This window comes from Aptenodytes forsteri, unplaced genomic scaffold (assembly GCF_000699145.1).
Source record: "Aptenodytes forsteri isolate BGI_AS27 unplaced genomic scaffold, ASM69914v1 Scaffold93, whole genome shotgun sequence".
Classification (NCBI taxonomy): Eukaryota; Metazoa; Chordata; class Aves; order Sphenisciformes; family Spheniscidae; genus Aptenodytes; species Aptenodytes forsteri.
Window position 1 is genome coordinate 3,205,125 of NW_008794665.1, and position 19,986 is coordinate 3,225,110.

Below are 19,986 nucleotides of genomic sequence, written 5' to 3' on the forward strand. Positions count from 1 at the left end.
TTTGGTGGGCACCTGGCATCCAGCCAAGGTCAACCCACCACACCAAAGCAAGAAGAGCTGCTTTTTGATGATGATGTTTTTTTCTGAGACATCATGGGATAGACTATATTGCCTGTAATATCTATTTAAGACTTTATTTCACAGCAATGATTCCAGCCTTATAATTGCTTTTAGAAATATTATGTTCTTACATTAATTTATTTGGTACTTTGATGTAAGTTCACCTATGTGTACTCTCAACACACATACTCAATCTTTCGTAATAACTGTTTCCTACTTCTACTAGTGTACTCCAGGTATTGGTCATAAAAAGTCAGGCGAGCAACTTCTGAGGGCTTGAGTGAGTGCTCAGCAAGTCTGGGCATTAATTTACAGTACTCTAGTTACACCCCACTTACTCCCCAGATGAACGCTGAGGCCCATATTCAGTCAACCTCAATTTCAGCTATAGCCTTATGCCCAATATTTCCTTGGGCAACATGTCTCTGGAGACCAAGAGGCAGCCAGCAGGAAATACAAGGCACAAGGACAAGGTGGAATTTAAGCTGACTGCATCTCTGAACACCTTTTTGCCTCATACTCAAATCCACTGGGAAAGCTGAGGATGTCTCTCTGCACTTCATGTGCTCCGGCATGTTCTCGGGGGAGCTGGCATGGGGCAGCATGCGTGCCCTGGCTCTGCATCACCCACGGAGCTCGAGCTCACCCACGCAGAGCCAGAGAGGCTATTCCTCTCTCCTTACGTTGCATTTCAGCTGGCAAGTTTTGCATTCAAGGTTGTGTGTCATTCCTGCCACATGTGAAGTGATCTAGCAACTGTCACTCAACGGGCACAAGGGACTGGATTAGCTGTGATATTATTGAAAGCATTCTCTCCTCCCGAGAAAATGGAAATCCAAATTCAGGTCTTTTCAGCAAAGTAAACAAGCATGGTCCTCAAATACTCTAAAAGAAATCTACCTCATTGCAACCTCTTCATAGACACTGTTTGTCACAAATACTTATTTGCATCTTACAAGTTTGCATAGATTCTCTTACTGATAACTACGGAGAGCATCCTTGCAGCTACATAAGAGTGACACCAATTTCTTCAGCAGAAATGTTTTGTGTATGTATTCAAAGGCACATCTATTAAAATAGGAGGATGAGGCGAGGATACTGCTTGCTGCTTCCATTAGCCTCACAAACCAACATGCTTAGTAAAGTGTGCTTGATTTTATTCCGTGCGTGCTGCGAGCTGAACCAAGCACCCAACCCCAGCCAACTGTTTCTGTGCAAACATAGCCTGGCTTGCACAAGTGTCTGCGAGGACACATTTTCAGCCTGAAAAACATGTGTTTTTTACATAGAAGGAAGGCATGGCGGAAGTGGAAGGGTTAAGGGCTGCTGAGTGAGATGCCATGCATTTGAGTCATGGGCGTGCCAATTTTTTGCTGAGGGACAAGAGTCATAGCTGACCAACCTGGCTGTAGATGGATAGGTGGCCACTCGTCCTGGATGTAAAGTCCTTGTCGAGCTGATGGCACTACACAAGCTAGGCTGTGGTGGTCATACAACCCTGTTTGCTCACAGTATGTGGGCAGGCTCCCCTGGCTGAAGCTAGCAGAGACCTTACCTTGGGTTGACTTTCAGCATCCCAGCCCAGCTGGCAACCCCAGCTGGCCAAACGCCAGCTCCATTTGCATTTGCAAATTAAGCACATTTGTTGGACATCACTCAAACATGGCAACTACAGATGCCTTCTGCCATTTGGGCAGGACTTTTTAGAATAAAACTACTTTTAAACACTCCTTTGTCATGAAAGTGCTCTTCCAAAAGGGAGCCGGCATTGCAGTGGCAGCAGTAAGGGGAAGGCTTGCAGCCATGCGCTGGTGGTGGTGGCTGGGCAGGAGGTGGAGTTATTGCCATGCTCCCAGCACAAGAGCACAGGTATTGCTTTAGAAAGTTGGCGTTCACATTGGTCCCTCTGACTACGCCTTCAAACAATGAGAGAGGACATTTTCATCAGATAATGATGCAAACCTGCTGGGAATAGTAACTGAAATAACGAAGAATGACTTCCCTCCTCTCTTCAAAGTAACTGCAGTGAAAAGAGATCTTTTTCTTGTGGGTTTTTTTTTCCTCCTTGTATCAACAGCGCTGCTTGGCAAGTACCTGAGGGTCTTCTACCAGGATCATCAAAATTTTTAATGAGGGTGAATTTAGAAAGGTGCTGGTGGATTTGACTCTAGGAAGGCTGCTGAGGCTGCTGACTCACACTTGGAGCAGCTGGTTTCACAGTGAGCTACTTGCTTTGAGAAAAGTAATTTAAACTTCTTCCTACAGCTTGTTGGGAAATGTACATTTTCAAAGGGGCTTTTGATGTTTTGTTGTGTAACTTAGTGTTGGATGAGTAAAACAGTAATAATCATACTTTACACTTGCGTAGTCCCTTCTGTTCGAGGCTCTCAGAGGCTTACCAAAAGCGGATACTTATTTCCCTCATTTTACAGGTACCTCACCCTATGTCATACCTGGAGAATCAGTGGGAGGCTTGGGTTAACGCATAGAAATTGCACCACTGTAATTGCACGGTAAATGCATTCATTAAAAAGCCTTTCATTAAGTTGATGTTTCTCCATGCATTCTACTTTACATTCCACTTTAGGCTTGTAAATACATTTTTTGTCCCTGTGGAAGTGCTTCTATTAAGTGTTAAAGGTGGGCTTTTTTTAACTAATGTAATTACACTAGCACAAATCCTTTGTACAAATGCAGAGGTATCATTATAAAGGTGCATTGCGTAGGCATTGCCTATTCTTTTTCTATAAAGCATGCAAAGAGCAATTTAAGCACCTTTATAATGATGTAACACAGTGAGAAGAGTGAAGAAGGGTGAATATGTCAGATTGTACTGAAAAGATAAACCAGTCCAATGTTGGTATATAGAAAAGACTTCAGCAGGCTTTTTATCAATTTAGTTTAACTGAATTTCAGCATCAGTCGCACTTGCACTGATTTGGTGAATTGTGTCCATTTAACTAAATAGATTTTCAAGCTCATTTAATTTATTTGGTGCAGTTAGTGAAGGTAGATGATCCTCAAATGCTGGAAGTCCAGCCTGAGCATTCTGGTCCCACATGCCTTGCTCTGACCTTCTGGAAACACATTTGTGCCAGAGACCTCAGGAGACTCAACGGCGGGTCTCTGTGGCTGAATGGCCTTCAGCGTATCTCCATGTGTGGGATCATCTGCCTTAGGGGGTTAGCTTTGACAAATAGGCAGGCTGACCCTTTTTACAGCATGAATTCATCTGCTGTGATTTTCCTTGGGAGAAGTAGATAAATCTTCTGCCAAGTTGGGGAAAAATGAAGCATTTGGGAATGGAAGAATCTCAGACCTATGAAAGATAATTTTGCAGAGATTATGGCACTGACTCCCTTGAGACTGAAATTGAAACAGTGTCACCAAATAGTCACCAAAACAACTTTTCTAAGCTCGCTCTTCCCCTGCGGAAGAATCTACCCCGGGAGAAGTAGATAAATCTTCTGCCAAGTTGGGGAAAAATGAAGCATTTGGGAATGGAAGAATCTCAGACCTATGAAAGATAATTTTGCAGAGATTATGGCACTGACTCCCTTGAGACTGAAATTGAAACAGTGTCACCAAATAGTCACCAAAACAACTTTTCTAAGCTCGCTCTTCCGCTGCGGAAGAATCTACCCCTCAGTCTATTCATGGGCATATATACACACACATGGTGCTCAGACTGGGAACTCAACATCATGACCATGGGCACCCTGAAATCCTGTGTTTGATTTTACCTAGAAAGCCCTGGGAATATACTGCCTTGGCCTGCAAACTGGTATGTTTTAAAGACAACTTTTATCCCTGTGGTATAAAACACTAGGTCACGGCTTCATACAGAGTGAACTTTGTAACTGGCTCTCCTTTTTGGTCCTTAATAGATTTTGCTAGCTTTCTAGTCATGCTGAATTTGTATTAATGGATATAAATTTTAAAGTGAATTGATCAGATTATGAAAATATTTTATTCTGTTGCTTGCAGAAAATAAAACCTTCACATAAGAGAGAAAGAAAAATTCCCAGTTTTCCATTTGTATTTTCCCCAGCTACTTTCTCTCTTCCCAGCAAGTAACTAGGTAAGATGGTGGAGTAGCTGAAGGTGATCTTTCCGGTCACATATTCACTAGGGCTTATACAGTTCGGGTCATATTTACAAAAATATTTACAATTATCCTGCAAAGAAATTGCTTTATACCATTAGCTGCTGAGGTCACAGTTAATGATACATATTTTGAGACTGTATCAAGGTCAGTGAGAGTTGTAGACATGAACTTTCATTTAATAAAGTGAAGATTGCATAAAGCACGCCATAACTGCTTGTTTCTTTAATGCATCGCATTTTAATCCGGCACCACTTGCTTCTGATCTATAAATGCTCTTTATCCTCTATGTAGCAGTTTCAAAAGGAGCTAAGGTCACGTAATTATGTGGCCCTTTTGAAAGCCTAGCCACATGACATGTCTCAATAACATCCTGTTGCAATGAACTCAACAGGTTGAGCATAATATATTCTAACAGCACTTTCCCCCTTCTGGCTCCAAAGTCAATGCCCTTAAATTGCCTATAAGAAAAGAAGAGGGCACACATTCAACTGCTGCCTTTCTTTCTCTACTTTGATGGCTTTATCCAGTGTAGCGACACTGAAGTAGGAATAAGCTCTTGCTGGCAACAGGCTCTGAACCACAGAGCTATGATGGACAGATGAACAGAGACTAATTCTCACATGTCGATGCCTAAAATTTTAAGGAAGCAGTTCTCAGATGATTTAAAGTAGGTATGTGGTGCATCGTGACATGAGAGTTTACTGAAACAACCCTTTGTTTCTCTGTGATACATACACATCAGATGAGTTCCTGTATTTAATAACTCAAAGCCAACAAGCTGGTCATTTTTCCTATACCAGTCCCAAACAACATGGACGCAATTGCTTCTGTTCTTAATTCCCATGATGAGGTCTTTTTTCAACATTAATTCAGTTATCTTCCTCTTTTCCCCAGCTCCAGTGGCTCAGAATTTCATTTAAAATCTTTGCGCTTGGCTGAAATTTTCTATAATCAGTCTCAGTCTCAGAAATTATCCTGAAAAGTTTGAATAAAATTAGGTTAAGAACCCTAATAAATTTTTTTTGTTTGGTTTTGTTTTGTTGATTTTTGAGTTCAACGGATCTCAATGGGTAAAAAGAAAAGTATATATTGCTCTTTCCAAATCCCAGGTTCTAGAAATTCAGCTTCTCTCCCTTTTCCTGTAAAATGCCATTCTCAATTCAAAGTCAGCCCAGTTTCAGATTTTGTAAAACTCTGTACTCCTGGGAAGAGACATCCAGCAATTCTAAATTCTGAATTCCATTATAAAGAGACATTTTTGAGACAAAAAGGCACATGCCCCTGCAGTGTTTGCAGTGCCATGACTGTATCAGTGACCTAGCATTACTGGTCCTGTTTCCATCTTATGCTTCCTTTTGCCTCACCCAGTTCACCATCACCTCTCAGCAATCCTACAGCTATTGCCAGCTCGCTGAGTTTCTTCATTATTTTTAAAGGAAATTCTAGATGATCAATACAGTGTGCAAAGGCTCAAAGCTTTCAAAAGACACTTTCTAAAAAGACTTTCAAGGGCTTTCAAAATGTTAATTCAGATGCATTGCAATGCTATAGGTTTCCATCTAGTCCCCATGATGGACAAACAGTCACACATTCTCATGTTAGGAGAAGGAATTTAGGAGACTTAATTTGACATTCAGGAGTTTTAAATTGCTCCGTGCAGGCCCCACTGTCCGGAGGCCGCGACTGCACAAGCAAGTAAATACTGGAAATACTGGAAGTATTTCATTTTCTACAAGGGGGCAGACTTAACGGTACAAGAGCAACCTTTGAGTAAACCCCGTATTCTGACTGTTTATTTAGTAAGGCTTCATGTTCACTTAACGTGTTGCTAATGCAGATTTACCACAGGAGAAATATTAACAATAATCTTTGAATTGTAATTGCTATTAATAGTTTCTCTCCCCTGGAACTCTAGCACATACAGAAGAAGACGTGATATCTTATACCTTATTTGTGGTGATTAAAAATTAAAAAAAACCAACAACAAACAAAGTCCCTGGAGCCGCAAAAAACTCTCAGACAGAATGTGCCCAGCTTCTTCCTATATTTGCTATTCTAAAGAGCGAGCTTCATGTCTGCAGTAATGATGCTGAAGGTCAGATATGATATCAGGCATCCCAGAGGTAATGCACAGTAATTTATTTTCCTTCTAAAGGACTAATTATTGGCATGTTCAGGGTGGGCTAATAAACAGGGAGCTTGAGGTTTTGTGACTGATTATTTACTTGGCTATTATCTCAGATCTTTCCTGAGCAGGTAGGTTAAATGGGGAGTCTCTCTTGTTCTGTCCTTGAACAGGAGTTTATGATATTCTATAATTAAGATTGCAACTATGTTTTCATTTTAAATTAGATTCCTGACATTTTGTTAACATTGTTAGAAAGGTCTTGCCTGAGTTTAAACATGCATGTCATCTATATGGGGGTGGGGAAAGATGGAAGAGTAGGATAACTTGTTGCTAAAAGTTGATGTGGATTAGAATAGGCGATTTTGACATTATGCAATCTTTTACAGTTAAGGATTTTGACCTTTTGGCTAAATCTTATGTCAGTCTTTAGTATCTTAGAAGCACAGAACCTTAACATTGGGTTTGTTATGCATGTTTGACAGCAAAAGAAAACACGTCTAGCATTGCAATTTGCTAGATTGTGTATTTGCAAATTCCACGTTTGCAATGACTGAATGTTAAATAGACTTCCTGGGGTTTGCTTTGTTTTGCAGTTGTAGTGGCACAAGAGCAAACGGGTTACAGGGAGAGCTGAAATAAGGACATGGGGCAGCACTGAAGAGGGGACACATGGCAAAAAACAAGATGAAGGAAGGGACAGCTGGGAGGGGATCTAGAAGGGGGATCGAAACTGTTAGGGCTGCTGGGAAAAAGTCTTGTGGAAAGCATGAGTTATCCACATGGATGTTCAGTGACACGGATCGAAATCTTTGGCAGGTCTATAAGCTCACAGGTAAGGTAACTTGTATTCTCTGGCTTTCTGGCTTGTAACCTCAAAAATCCCTGAGACTCTAGAATCTGTTGATCAGCTCAGTGTTCATTTCCCAAACTATAGAAACTTCCTTCCCCAACATGAATTTTCATTTAAGGATGCTGCCAATGTTTTTGTTAGCCCTTCATGTAGAACACAGATTTAGAAATAGAGCGCGCTGAGTTTTACTCCTGATCCTAACACTAACTCTATGATGAGCCTTAGGCTGCTCATGTAACCTCACTCTGCCTGACACCCTGCCAGGAAAGCAAAAATCACAAAATATACCCACCTTTGTACATGGTAAGGAAAATATAAACACTCATTATTGTCACTGTATGGCTGGTGTTTTTTCCACGATGAAGTTAATGTATCAGTTAGACTTTATTATAAGCTTGCATTTTTCTTTGATCTGAGTAACTTTTTTTTTTTTTTAATGTGCAGAGGAATAAGGGAAGAATAAAAGAAAAACCCAAAGGAATTAAGAAGAATGAAAATTATAGACGGACAAGGTTGGGGTTTTTCTCCTCTCTGCATGGCTATAATATTTTTTAATTAGTTGAGATTTTTCAAAACAGCCTAGAGATCTTAGAGCACTTGCCTTTCATTAAAATTAATGTGGAGGTGGCTTTTTCTGAACTGACTGGGGTAAGACACAGCGATTTACTGGGTTCTGCTTGTAGCTCTGCACTTCTGTTTTCTCTCAACACTTTTATCTGCTCTGAGCAGTAGGTTTTCTAGGCAAGAGCTCTCAGTTGCAGAGGGCCCACCAGAGCGTGGACGCTTCTCAGCTGGGGATTTCTCATGTTGCTACAATACAAATAAAGACGAGTCGTAACTCTGAGATGTGTGCATAAACTCCCTTGGCTGCTACATCATTACATAGTAGTTGGGTTAAAAACACAATAATGCATCATATCAAATAACAGTATTACAGAAAACTTCCTTTAGGAACAGATGAGATGCATTCTTCAAATGAATGAAACTGCCCCTGCAAGGACTCAGTGAAACAGGCCAGGTGGCTAAATCATTATGCTGACAGACTAAACGTATTGGAAGTTCTCTCTTGACCCACATGCTCTTAATAAAAGGTTTTATTTCATTCCTTTGCACACACAGGCTTCTGTTGCAGTCTCCCTTGAGAGAGCTTTGCTTACCTCCTGGAGTCTGGAAAACATTCCCCTGCTCTTTGCACACTAATCTGCTCTGGAGGACCAGAGGTCCTCATCAGACTGCTCTGCCCTCTAATTCTTCCCTGAATGCCTGCTTTCAAAACAAGCCAAAAAGGGAAATGAATGCTTATTCCATCAGAGGTTCTGGCATGTTACATTAAACAAGCAGGGCATGTGCAGAATATATATGTTGCGGGAAGAAAGAGATGTTAGTATCAGGTTAATCTTGCTTTCTACTCAAGATCTGTGTATAAACAGGCACGAGACTGGAAAAGGGCAGCAGTTAACTGTTTCGTGCACAAGCATGACAAACTGCATCTTTTTCACTCCCTTAGGCACTATCATTGTTAAGAGGGAACATTATGAACTTCATACCGCCTTTCAGACAAGGATTTCAAAGCGCTTGGGAAATATAGATTTGCCGTCATCATTTCACATCAACTCACTCTCGACTAGAAGGCAGCCTTTTTTTAACAAGGAATGGAATTACTAGTCTGATAATAACATCTTCACCATGGTATAGGTGCCTTTTCCTCAAGTGGTGTATCCACTATTTGAATTTCCAAGTACTTAAGCTACATGCAGGGAGAGAACCAAAGTGACCCAAGAGTTAGTCCAGAGCGTTGTCCGGAATGACGGGTGAAGATGTTTTGAATCTTCTCTTCCATTCTTTAAGCGATAGTAGCACATCTCAGTCTGTTCATGCTCATTTATTTAAATCCAAAGCAACAAAGGAAAAGTCCACACTGGACCTGATGACACTTGGCAATGATTCACAAGTGGAAATTTCCTTTTGGCCTTATTCAGTGATGGATTTGTATTCCATATTGTGTGACAGTATAAAGTGAACAGTTTTCACTACACAGAGCAACAGTACTATTTATGTAACTCTATAATCCACAGTCCTCAAGCGACAACATATGCTTCGGTATTACCTTGCTGCTGTAAGATAGCTAGCCCTGTGTTTTGGAAAAAATTGAAAGCACAACTTAGCCAGCCTTTTATGAAAAGCCACTGTGGTCTACTAAAGCTGAGAGTGAGCTGAAGAAGGGGCACTGGTTGTCTCCCTCTGACTGTGCTAGCACCGACCCTGCGCATCACAGGCATGATTTCAGAGAAGACCAACAGCTTTAGCAGCATGCTCAGGCACCGACCTCACGCCTATGGACTTCCTGTACTTACTTATTCAGGACAGGGAGAATACAGATCTGAACACTGTCACTTCAGATCCTCAACAGAAAGGACACAGGTGACGTGCTCTGAGAGTGACAGCTGCACGTCACAACTCATGTAACGAGCCTTCAACATAACCATGCAACACAGCTAACTCTCTTCATAGGTTGTCCACCTCTTCCTGATTACCAGCAGCATTCTACACACAATGCAAAGCAGCATTTGGCCCACCAGGGACTTTTAGCATCTGTTTGGTACCACATACATGACCTCGCAGTCATTCCAGACTGGGCCCAGCAAAACACTTGCCCTTGTACTTTGCTTTAAACATATTTGTGATCTAGTGAAGGGAACTACTTGTGCTGAAGTTTGAGCCGGCAGTGGAGTGCTTTGCTTTCTTAGTCCCCACAGAGAACGCCCACCAAAGTCATTAGGTGGGATGAGTGGAGGGCTAATGGCAGTGTTTCAGTTTACAGCGATCCCCTGTGAGATGCAGTGCGTGCCTTTAAAAGTGTCGTTCCTTGCACTTAAGTATTTACCACAGTACTCATACTTCAAATGGGAAATAATGCAACTATGGAGGCAATAATGCAACTAGTGTGGGTGGTACCCAGCCAATTCTTCTTACACCTACAGCATATTTTATTCCAGAAGATCATATTAATGCTATTATGGGAATTACAAAATTGTTATAATGGGACCTGCTAGGCAATATTTTGTATTTGGAAACTTAAAATAGTAATGACCGCCCTAAATTTTCACTACAGCTGCTTTTCTTCTTCAATTCAGCCTGCTGTCTCTCTGCAGGCTCTCTAGTTTAATGACTGTTCATCCTTTCATGATAGCAGAAAAATACTAACTACTGGATAAGGGAGTGTATGTGTGTACTAGCAAGATCATTAGTCTGCATAAATGTGACAGCAGAGTTGCACAAGAAATGCCACAGTTAGTGGTAAGCACAAACTACAGCTTTGGGTGTAAAATACTGTAATTACAAGGGATGGAGAAAGCTCCACAGTTTTTATCCCCACAGAAATCGATAGTGGTGCAGACTGCTGCTCTTTGCTGGAGCAGGGGCAGTCTGATGAAAGAGCTTATTGATTTATCCAGCTGATGCTACTGTAGTGAATAATAGACTGGAAGAGAAAGGGTTTGTAAATTAGACTCGTTCAATCCAACATTTTCCAGGATATCTTTTATGTACAGCTATATAGAGATATGTATTTACAAGTGGGTTTTTGTCAAAGCAACAGCCCAGTGACTCCTGGTAAGAGGGTCTGTCTACAGTCTGTCAACTACACTCATGGTACTAAAGTCAACCTTCAAGCTCTCACTAAAGACTGACACTAAGGAGGAAGCACCAGGGCACCTAGAGCAGGATTTGGCTATGGTGCAGGTAAGCACCTGGTCAACACATCTCCCGGAGGGCTACGGCAACAGAGGAAAAGTGGCCATGGCTCCCCCCTTGCCACCTGTGCCATGACAGACCCACTGGCATGAAGATGTTGGAAAAGTCTGCTGTGGATCCACAGGTCCCCAGGCTAGGAGAAATGTCAGTGCCAAGCCAGTCCCCACCAGCCTCAAACAACGTGGAAAGAAGCATGGTGTTTAAGGAATGAAAGGAGTCCTGTATTTCTTCTTAGCTCAGCAGGCAGATTTGCTATGAATCTAGATCCACACCAGCAAAAATGTTAGTGTTCAGATTGGTTTTGCATAAACTGAGAAGGACAAAGAAAAAAAAAGAGAGAGAGAGCAGCAGGCACACTGCCACCAAGTACAGCAAATCAATCTTCTCAGCAGTGATGGATCAGGGAGCAGGACTGTAAGTTTTACAGGTATATGAAACCCCGCAAGTATAAAGACACCATTAAAACACTGCCATTAAATTCTAACACTGAAGGATGATCACAGGCCCTGGAGCCAAGCAGGTCAATATGTGACTGTATATTTTTCATTACCATTTTTTATATACATATATATGAAGCAGAATAGGATTCACAACAGCCTCACCCTCTCTCCCGCTGAAGACCTCTGCTTTATACTCAGCATCCACTTTCACAAATAAAATGCAATATACCATCAACAGATAAATGAGATCCCTACAGGGCTTTTATTCTGCTGTTCCATTATATCTACTTTTCCACAAGATTTCTGCTTAAATGGCTCTCTTTATGCACATACACAAAGATGACATACACCTGTCTAAATATAATCCGATAGTGAAGAGCTCTTCTGTATGGGGAAATGTATCTTTTCTTCCTAATTTACCATAGTGACTTATTCACACCACTGGAGCTAGGGGTATGTTAGCTTCCCCACTATAAAAGTCACCAAGGTGTTATACAGTAAGACGTGGCTGGATTTTTTTTTTTTTCTATCTTTAGAAAAGAAAAAGAGAGGAGCTCTGAATCTCACCTTTCTGTCTTCCCCATAAAAACAAATGCTTTGAGGAATTACAGCTTTGTAGGCTGCTGACACTGACTAATGGTTTTTAAAGTGATGAAAGTGTTTGTGCGAGCCATGCTGAAGAAGCCTTTTTTGTAAATCTGGGAAACCTCAGAGCAAATGGCCATGCTGTGCCACAGGGTAGCTCAGAGATAGCTGCCAGCACAGTAGCCACCTATATGGCACTTATTCAAGAAGTAGACCTATTTATTAGCTAGTAGCATCACTTTTCTGTCATTGTGACTATTTCAGTCAAAAGTAACCTGCCTCAGAGAATAAAAATTCCTGACTCCTTTTTCATGACAGAAACGCGCTTTTTTTGACATTTTTAAACACAGAGGTTAAAGTTAAACTTGGCCAGAAATTCTTCTTTAGTAGGAAGATATTTAATGTTAAATCAAAGCATTTTATGATTTGGACACATAGATACCGGCTAGTTACAGCCACAACTCTTTGGGCAACAGAGAGCTGAGACTCAACAGAGAAGTACTGCAGAGAGACAGGATGAAGGAACAGGAGAAAGGTGTATGTGAGGATTTTGGCTCGGGTTATTGTGCTAACGAAATGTGAAAGGAAGTTTCAACGCACCAGCAGAACAGAGAAGACCTCATTTTTGAGAAGGGATGGGGTGCAGAGAAGACTAATTGTTCGTCAGCATATGTCAGAATCACACTAAAAGCCTACTTTTTTTTACTTCTCGCCCTTATTAGTCACAAAGGCAGGACCATGGTGTGAACAGGCGCAGGCAGAATAGACTTCAGTGCTAGAGCTGATCTTCATGAGGCTGCAGCATGCTGATAACTGAAGTTTGCATAGGCACTGCATGGGTACAGGGTACCTCTTTCTACTACAGGGCACCCCAAATTCAAAAAGGGGCATAACTACTATATGTAGAAAGACATGCACGCGCCGTTCCTGACAGTAAGAAGCCACAAGCTGATCTGCTTTGCCAAGTTTACTCTTTTGAAAATGCTGGCTTTGCCCTAAACCCTCTACTTTTTATTTGCATTGCCGTAAGAGTCACTGCCAAGCTTCCCTGGACAGATGCTGAGCCGGTATTAGAGAGAAGGGCTGTTTGGTGGGGAGGGCAGGGGGGAGAGGGCTCTGTTATGAGGCTTTCTAATTCTTCACTGCTCAACTTCATAAACCTCAGACAGTATTACATCCATCTTCATGGAAGAAGAGTGGGGTGTCCAGACTGGTGAGAACTGGATTCACTCATTTCTCCATCCTACAAATGATTCTGCGACTTTAGGTCATTGATGCTGATCTGCAGCTATTGCAGGTTTTTCTGTCGCCACGTATATCTCAGATCCCGGAGGCGTCACAGCAGCACTTACCCTGCATGCAGAGCCCATCAGTGCAGTTCTTGGACTGCAGCACCAGCCCCTCGCAGTCCTTCCCTCCATTCTTCGGCGCCGGGGCTGTGCACTCCCTCCGGCGCCAGTGGGTGCACTCTGTGCCGCAGGTGGACCACTTGCTCCAGGATGTCCACTTGCCGTCCACTGAGACAAGGAAAGGACATGACTTGTTAGGGGGTACATAAAAGTGAGACTGAGCGAGAGCAATGCATGTCTCGGCACAAGCCAGCCTGCAACTCCCGGCCATTCCCAGCAAAGCAGAAGGATCATCAGTCTGCTCTTCTTAAAGTCCTATTTCTGGCGTGTAAAAGCACATTTGGTCTCCCTCTCCTTTCTCTCTGCCCTGGCCCCATTTCTGCTCTTTCCTCCCCCTTTTATTAACTTGTCAGCAGTTTATCTGTGCTCAAAGTGTACAAGAAAATGAACAACAAGTTGGAAATATGTTTGTTTTTTTTTTTTTTGGCATTTTTAAACACAGAGGTTAAAGTTAAACTTGGCCAGAAATTCTTCTTTAGTAGGAAGATATTTAATGTTAAATATTTTCTGTTAAAAGAAGTATCTAGAGGTTCTGATCTATTTCACATAAGCAGATACAAGAAAATGAACAACAAGTTGGAAATATGTTGTTTTTTTTTTTTTTTGGCATTTTTAAACACAGAGGTTAAAGTTAAACTTGGCCAGAAATTCTTCTTTAGTAGGAAGATATTTAATGTTAAATATTTTCTGTTAAAAGAAGTATCTTGAGGTACTGATCTATTTCACATAAGCAGAATCAGGAATGTGTTTAGCGCCTTTCAAAATCCTGCAAATGATTTTCAAAAGCACTAAATTGAACAGCTGAAGAACAAACAATGAAATTGTTCCAGTGACACAGCCTGACCCAGGAGTCTGTCACTTGAAATAGCGACCTGAGATGAAATTTCAGCTTTTAAGTTTCACCCACCACTAAGATCCGGAGTTGGATGGCCAAACTTCACAAGCTAAAGACAACCCCACTGCCATCGATTCCAGTGGGACTGCAGAGGTAGGAAAGCATTGGACAATAGGACAAATGGCAGAACTTTTGTCACAGAAAAGCCACCAACTACCTTGTGTGTCCTGAAGCAATTTTGTATTTTTCAGAAGTTTACATTTAAATACCTTTTAGAGGTATGCATACACATCTCTTTCCAGTATAAACATCTTTGTATTTGAAGTCAGGTAAACACGTGCCTCAAATTTAACATCCACACCCCAGACGCACCACTTGCTGTGACAGCTGGACTGAACAGACATTGCAAATATATTTACACCACAGTTTCTTTCTATATTCAAATTTCAGTCCTTCTCCAGAGCTTTCAACCTTGATCTCCTATAATTTGAAGCTCTGAATGTCCCCCAAATCCCCTGAATTACCAGGGCTGAGACACCGGTGCAAGCTGCATCCAAAAGTGGGTCTGAATCCTCTGCTGCTTGATATAATGTGCTCACTATTTTATCTACTTACATAATATAATTCCATATTCATTCACTGAAATGTTGGATTTATTAATAAAGAGAAGGAGGCTTTTGTAACTAATAGTCTTCTCCTGAAATGACTGGTGACAGACAAACTATTTATCTAGGGCTATGTACTGTTCATACTGAACCTGGACACAGAGTGGTGCAAGCTATTTTCTGAACACTCTGGCCCTCGCAGAAGGCACCACCGTTGAGTGGGGCAGGATTGGTGCAGGTCCTCGTACGCTTCTGAAAACCTCTCCCACATCGGCTGTTACACACTGACCACTCAGTCCAGGTAGACCAGCCTCCGTTCACTGAAAAGCAAGAGAGAAAGAGTATGATCGCGTAAGCAAGCCATCCTGTTCAGCCCAAAGGCGCCTGTGGCTCTGTGTCATGCTGCCTCCGACAGCAGTCACAAGTGATGGCTGGGAAGAGCACGAGAAGCAACACTGAACAGACACAAACTCACGTCTCCAACATACCGAATGTACAGCATGCCAGAAGTCATTGTACAAGTCAACGAAATGCTGACGCTGAATGAAAAACACCATTTGATGACTATTACAGCTGGCAGGTGACCTGCCTTCTCCTGAAAACTGACCTGACCCAGTACTAAGCACCTGGTAGCATGTGTGGCATGGCCAAAATCTCTGCAGGTTCAGAGAGCACCCACAGCTCTGCCAGCCAGGAGCCTGCACTCTGAAAGCTGCACCATTTTCCAAATGGAGATAACCTGCACTCCGGCTCATTCTCAGATGTACCCATCATCTATGCACGTCGAGAGACCCCCATGCTTTGATTAGAAATTGATAATTTTCTTTCCCTTTCTTTCCAGAAGGTGATTTCAGGATGTCAGGACAACTTCACTGACCCCTCTGTGGACATAGCTGGTGCATATGAATGTCTCGGCACTTCCATAAGAGATATTTAAGCTGTTCAGAGTGAATTCACACTAAATACATTTTTATTATTGGACTTTGGGAAGATATTTATCTCTGGGAAGATATTTATGTTGACTCTTTTTCACCCACCTCAGTTTCTGGGATAGATGAATGGATGAAAAAGGAGCTGTGCTGCTCTATGTAATAATATCATCGCCAGGGTATGGATAACATACTAACTGCTCAGATTCCTTAAACCCAAATGTTTGTGATATGACACAACCCTTAAGCAGCTCTGGTAGCAAACCCCATAAAAATGGCTGCTCCCCTACATACATCTCTCGACTGCACTGTTGAAAAAAATGCTGTATATGTATGAGGAAGAGTTGCAGTATGCCTCCATCTTTATGTTTCTGCATTCATCACAGTTACAAAACACAGTGCTCTTGCATGGTCCATCCCTCAATATCATAAACACTGCTAATCAACTCAATTCAGTCAGTTTTCTATAAAAACTGAACTAAAAGGCCCTCATTGTAACTTCAGGGAAGCAACTGCTTACAATTAAATCTAACTGCTACCCTGAATATGAAATGAATATTAGGGATAATCATAGGGATTTTTTCCTACTTGTCTATCCTATAATTAAGCTGATTGTAAGGAACACCAGGACAGTCAGCTGGCACATTGTCAGAGCAGGTTTTGTTCTGGTGGATACTCCCGCCTGGGACGCATCGGGCAGTAACTTTGCAGGGGCAAAGGCTTGGACTGGTGGGGCAGAGTTGCAGCGCAACACAGCCTGGAAGAGACCCCAGGAGGGCATCTCATCTGGTCCCTCCCCAGCCAAAGCACGGCCATCCTCAATATTAGAGCGAGGCTGCAGATGCAGACACAGAATAATGTTATCCCGTGCTTCGTATTCCCCTGATGTTTATTTTTAAGCTAGGTTGTGTGCCTATGAACTGCAGTCCCAGAGTGCTTTGCTACTTTGCCCCTGACATCAGAGTATGTTTTGGAAGTAGACACCAAAAATAAGTTTATTTAAAGAGATCTAAGAAGGTGGAAGATTCTGCTGTGCTCTGACACTCTTACCAGTACCTGGAAGCACAAACTTCCTTTCAGTTTTACTTTTACTTCTGAAAAGGGACACTAAGAACCTGAAATGCGTTGGTAGAAAGCAATGCCTTGGATGCTCCTGCTGGAGGAAGTGCACTAATGTCTCCTTGCTGCATCCAGACGGCATGTGTTACGGCAACGGGAGCAACCTCCTTCTCTTCAATGAGGCAACCGGCTGTTTGTGTAGGTGCCTGTTCCTCCTTTAATGCCGTTGTCTGTCACCAATAAGCCAAGATATCAGATCTGTACTTCGGAGTATTTTTGGTAATGAACCCTGACTGCAGTCACTGCATACAGCTGCAAGTCAACAGGCAGCACAGGCGGCCCAGCCTGGTCACTCACCACAGGAAGAGTTGCATACAGGCATTTTGCACCCCCCTCCTGTCCCACCGCTTGCTTTGAGCGTGCGTCCATCCATGTGCAGCAGGATGAGACATCACTTACCATAGACAATCACAGTCGCTGTGGTGCTTTTCCTTTTGGCCACAATGTTTTTGGCGACACAAGTGTAATTGGCTGTGTCAGAAAGCCGGGCTTGCTTAATGATCAGGTTGTGATCGATGGTGATGTAAAAATTTCGGTCTTCCACGGGATCAATCACCTCTTCGTTCTTCAGCCACTCCACCTTAGGGTTTCAAAGGGCCAGAGGGGAGGCAGTGAGTCAGCACCAGGACACACCACAACGGGCACAGTATCTGTGATTACATTGCTTATCCCAGAAAGCGCAACAAGTCAAGCCACATCACGAAGGACTCACCTGAGGCATGCCAACTGAAACAAAACACCACAGCAGAAATGCAGGAGAACACCCTTCACGCCTACCCTTTCCTTCAGGTCCCCTTCCCTCCCACCTGTCCACACAACAGCTGTCTTGCCTTGCCTTGAAAATATCAACGCATTTTCAAAGGTTGCCAGCTACTGTACAGAGACAAATAGCTGATCTATGTTTTCAGAGTCTGAGGCAAGGGATAAGGAAGGGGTGATACCTTAGGACCATATCTACAAACAGAAAATTCCCTTACAACATCAGAAACCCTAAAACAGCAGAGATCTCATCCATCCTTTTGTATGTCTTGTCTAATTAGGCAGTTAATAATGCAGTAACCTTGTATGTACCTGCCTTGGGTCTAACACAATGAGGCCCTATACCAGAGTAGGTCACACTAATTACAAACACGCCAATGATGTTTTTAAGTATACATGTACTCACATGTACATGCATGTTATTGTTTTGCTGCAATCAGGATTAAACAAAATAGAGACAGTTACCAAGGAAATAGGGAATCACAAAAACTACATCAGTGCTTATTTTTCCCTTTTCTTTATGTAAGCTATATTTTATTTTAATAAAGCGTGATTTCCTTGGTTACATAGAAAAATATTTTTATATGTGATTTTTAATCTAGACAATGTTCTCTTTATTGCCTTCCTAAAGAAACACCCTATTATATCCCAGCTGACTGCTGTGAGCCACCCTAATAAAATTTGGCTGCAAATCTAGTAGCTTGTTTTCATTTGAATTGAGCGTGCTCTGAAGGATGGGACTGGGGCCCTGGATGGATCAAAGCCGGGCCTTCATGTCACTGGATCACCTCAGCTTGTGCCCAGGATTTAATTAAAGGAAGAAAAACATAAACACAATCAACCTGCTGGACCCGCGAGGTGCTAACTGCAAAGACCTGCTCTCACAAACCCCACTTTTCCAAAGACATTTGAGGAACTGCCCAAGCATCAACATACCCCAAAACCAACAGAGAACCTGCTCCCCCCCCTGGAGACAGCCATACAGACTGCCCCGAGCTGTGGGGAGAAAACCAATGGCCTCTCCCAGTGTTAAACACAGAGGGCTCGATTCATCCCCAGACGGAGCCGATCCAACACTGCAAGACCAGCACTGGCAGATGTGGGCTTGGATTCAAGCTGCCCACCACCCGCTCCCGATCTTTAGCCCTACTTTAAGCAGCTCCAGCTCCCCTACCCCAGTTTGGGTGGATGTGCATCAGGTGTGAGCTGCTTCCAAAGACGTACACCTTAGTGAATGTAAAGCCGCTGCCCTGAGGAAGGCTTGATTTAAACCCTTCACTCCCACAGCAGATTGCTGCAGTATGTGGTAGCCTCACAACCACGATACTGTATAGCTTAAAATTGGTGGTGCAAAAAGGGCTGTGGAAATGGATACGTGTGTCTGCGAGGAACAGGGAAGGAAGAAAAAAGACATAAAACTTTGGAGGCTGTGTTTCTGTCACTACAACATTCATGTTTTACCATGGAAGATACAAGCTCTTAGTCAATAACCTGGTTTTCCTTGCCAGGATGACTAAAATTGTTCTTCCTCCTTTCTTGAATCCTAATAGGTATTACGTATAATCAAGACAGACAGATTCCTGTTCAGTCAATGGCAATGCTTAGCTCCTTCCTCACCCGCAGGTCAAGTCTGCATGCATCCCAGACTGAAAAACAAGCCAGAAGCTTACCTCTCCACCAGTGGTAGGCTGCCACTTAACCCCTGCCTCTCACACAAACAAAATGTCTTTCTTGGTTTTTAATACCATTATTTATTTCTGGGACGGAGTACAGACTTGTGTCAGGACTCTAAAAGATGCTACACGTGCTGCCACAGCTGTGTACATATCACCTTCAAATCCACCTGTACTTTTCCTGTGCTCTGCACATTGAGGACATCAGGACGTCAGTGAGGACAGGACTACAGTCTACATGGTCTAAGGCTCAGTCCAAAATGTTTCTGGTACGCCCATCCGATCACATACTCTAGCAGCCCTCAGCACTATGCATGGCTCCATGCTCCACACGGTTCTCTTTTTCCAGTACTCTGCAACACTTTCTCTCTCCACAAAAACACACACATGCATATTCAGTCTGGGTCTCAGCTGATTAGACAAAATTAAAGCTATGAGCATTAAAATCCCTGTCATCCCTGCAAAAACACCAAAGATGATATGAAAACAGGAGCTGCCAATATCAGAAAAAAAAGATACTCTCTACAATTCAGTATACTGCCTCTGGCTCTTCACCAAATCTCTTAGGAAAAAGATCCTTTTCACCTAATGGCTCACAGAATTTGCTAACAATAAAACGTTAAATTTGCAGAACAACAGGATGTCTTTTTTTCTGAAAAATCTGTTTTGCCAGTACATCAGTACTGTATGTGCATATCTAAACCCCATCTCTTTTACAAAGTATCTCTTTAAT

General features: G+C 42.5%; 1 protein-coding gene across 1 annotated transcript in view; it reads right to left on the reverse strand.

Moving 5' to 3' along the window:
* Positions 1–19,986, reverse strand: part of UNC5C (unc-5 netrin receptor C) — a 112,258-nt gene that overhangs the window by 34,768 nt on the left and 57,504 nt on the right. The window contains exons 5-7 of the mRNA XM_009273613.2: positions 17,221–17,401; positions 14,926–15,093; positions 13,277–13,441 (exon numbers count right to left, since the gene is read on the reverse strand). Coding sequence (XP_009271888.1) covers positions 13,277–13,441; positions 14,926–15,093; positions 17,221–17,401 — 514 coding nt within the window. The remainder of the gene's footprint in view (positions 1–13,276; positions 13,442–14,925; positions 15,094–17,220; positions 17,402–19,986) is intronic.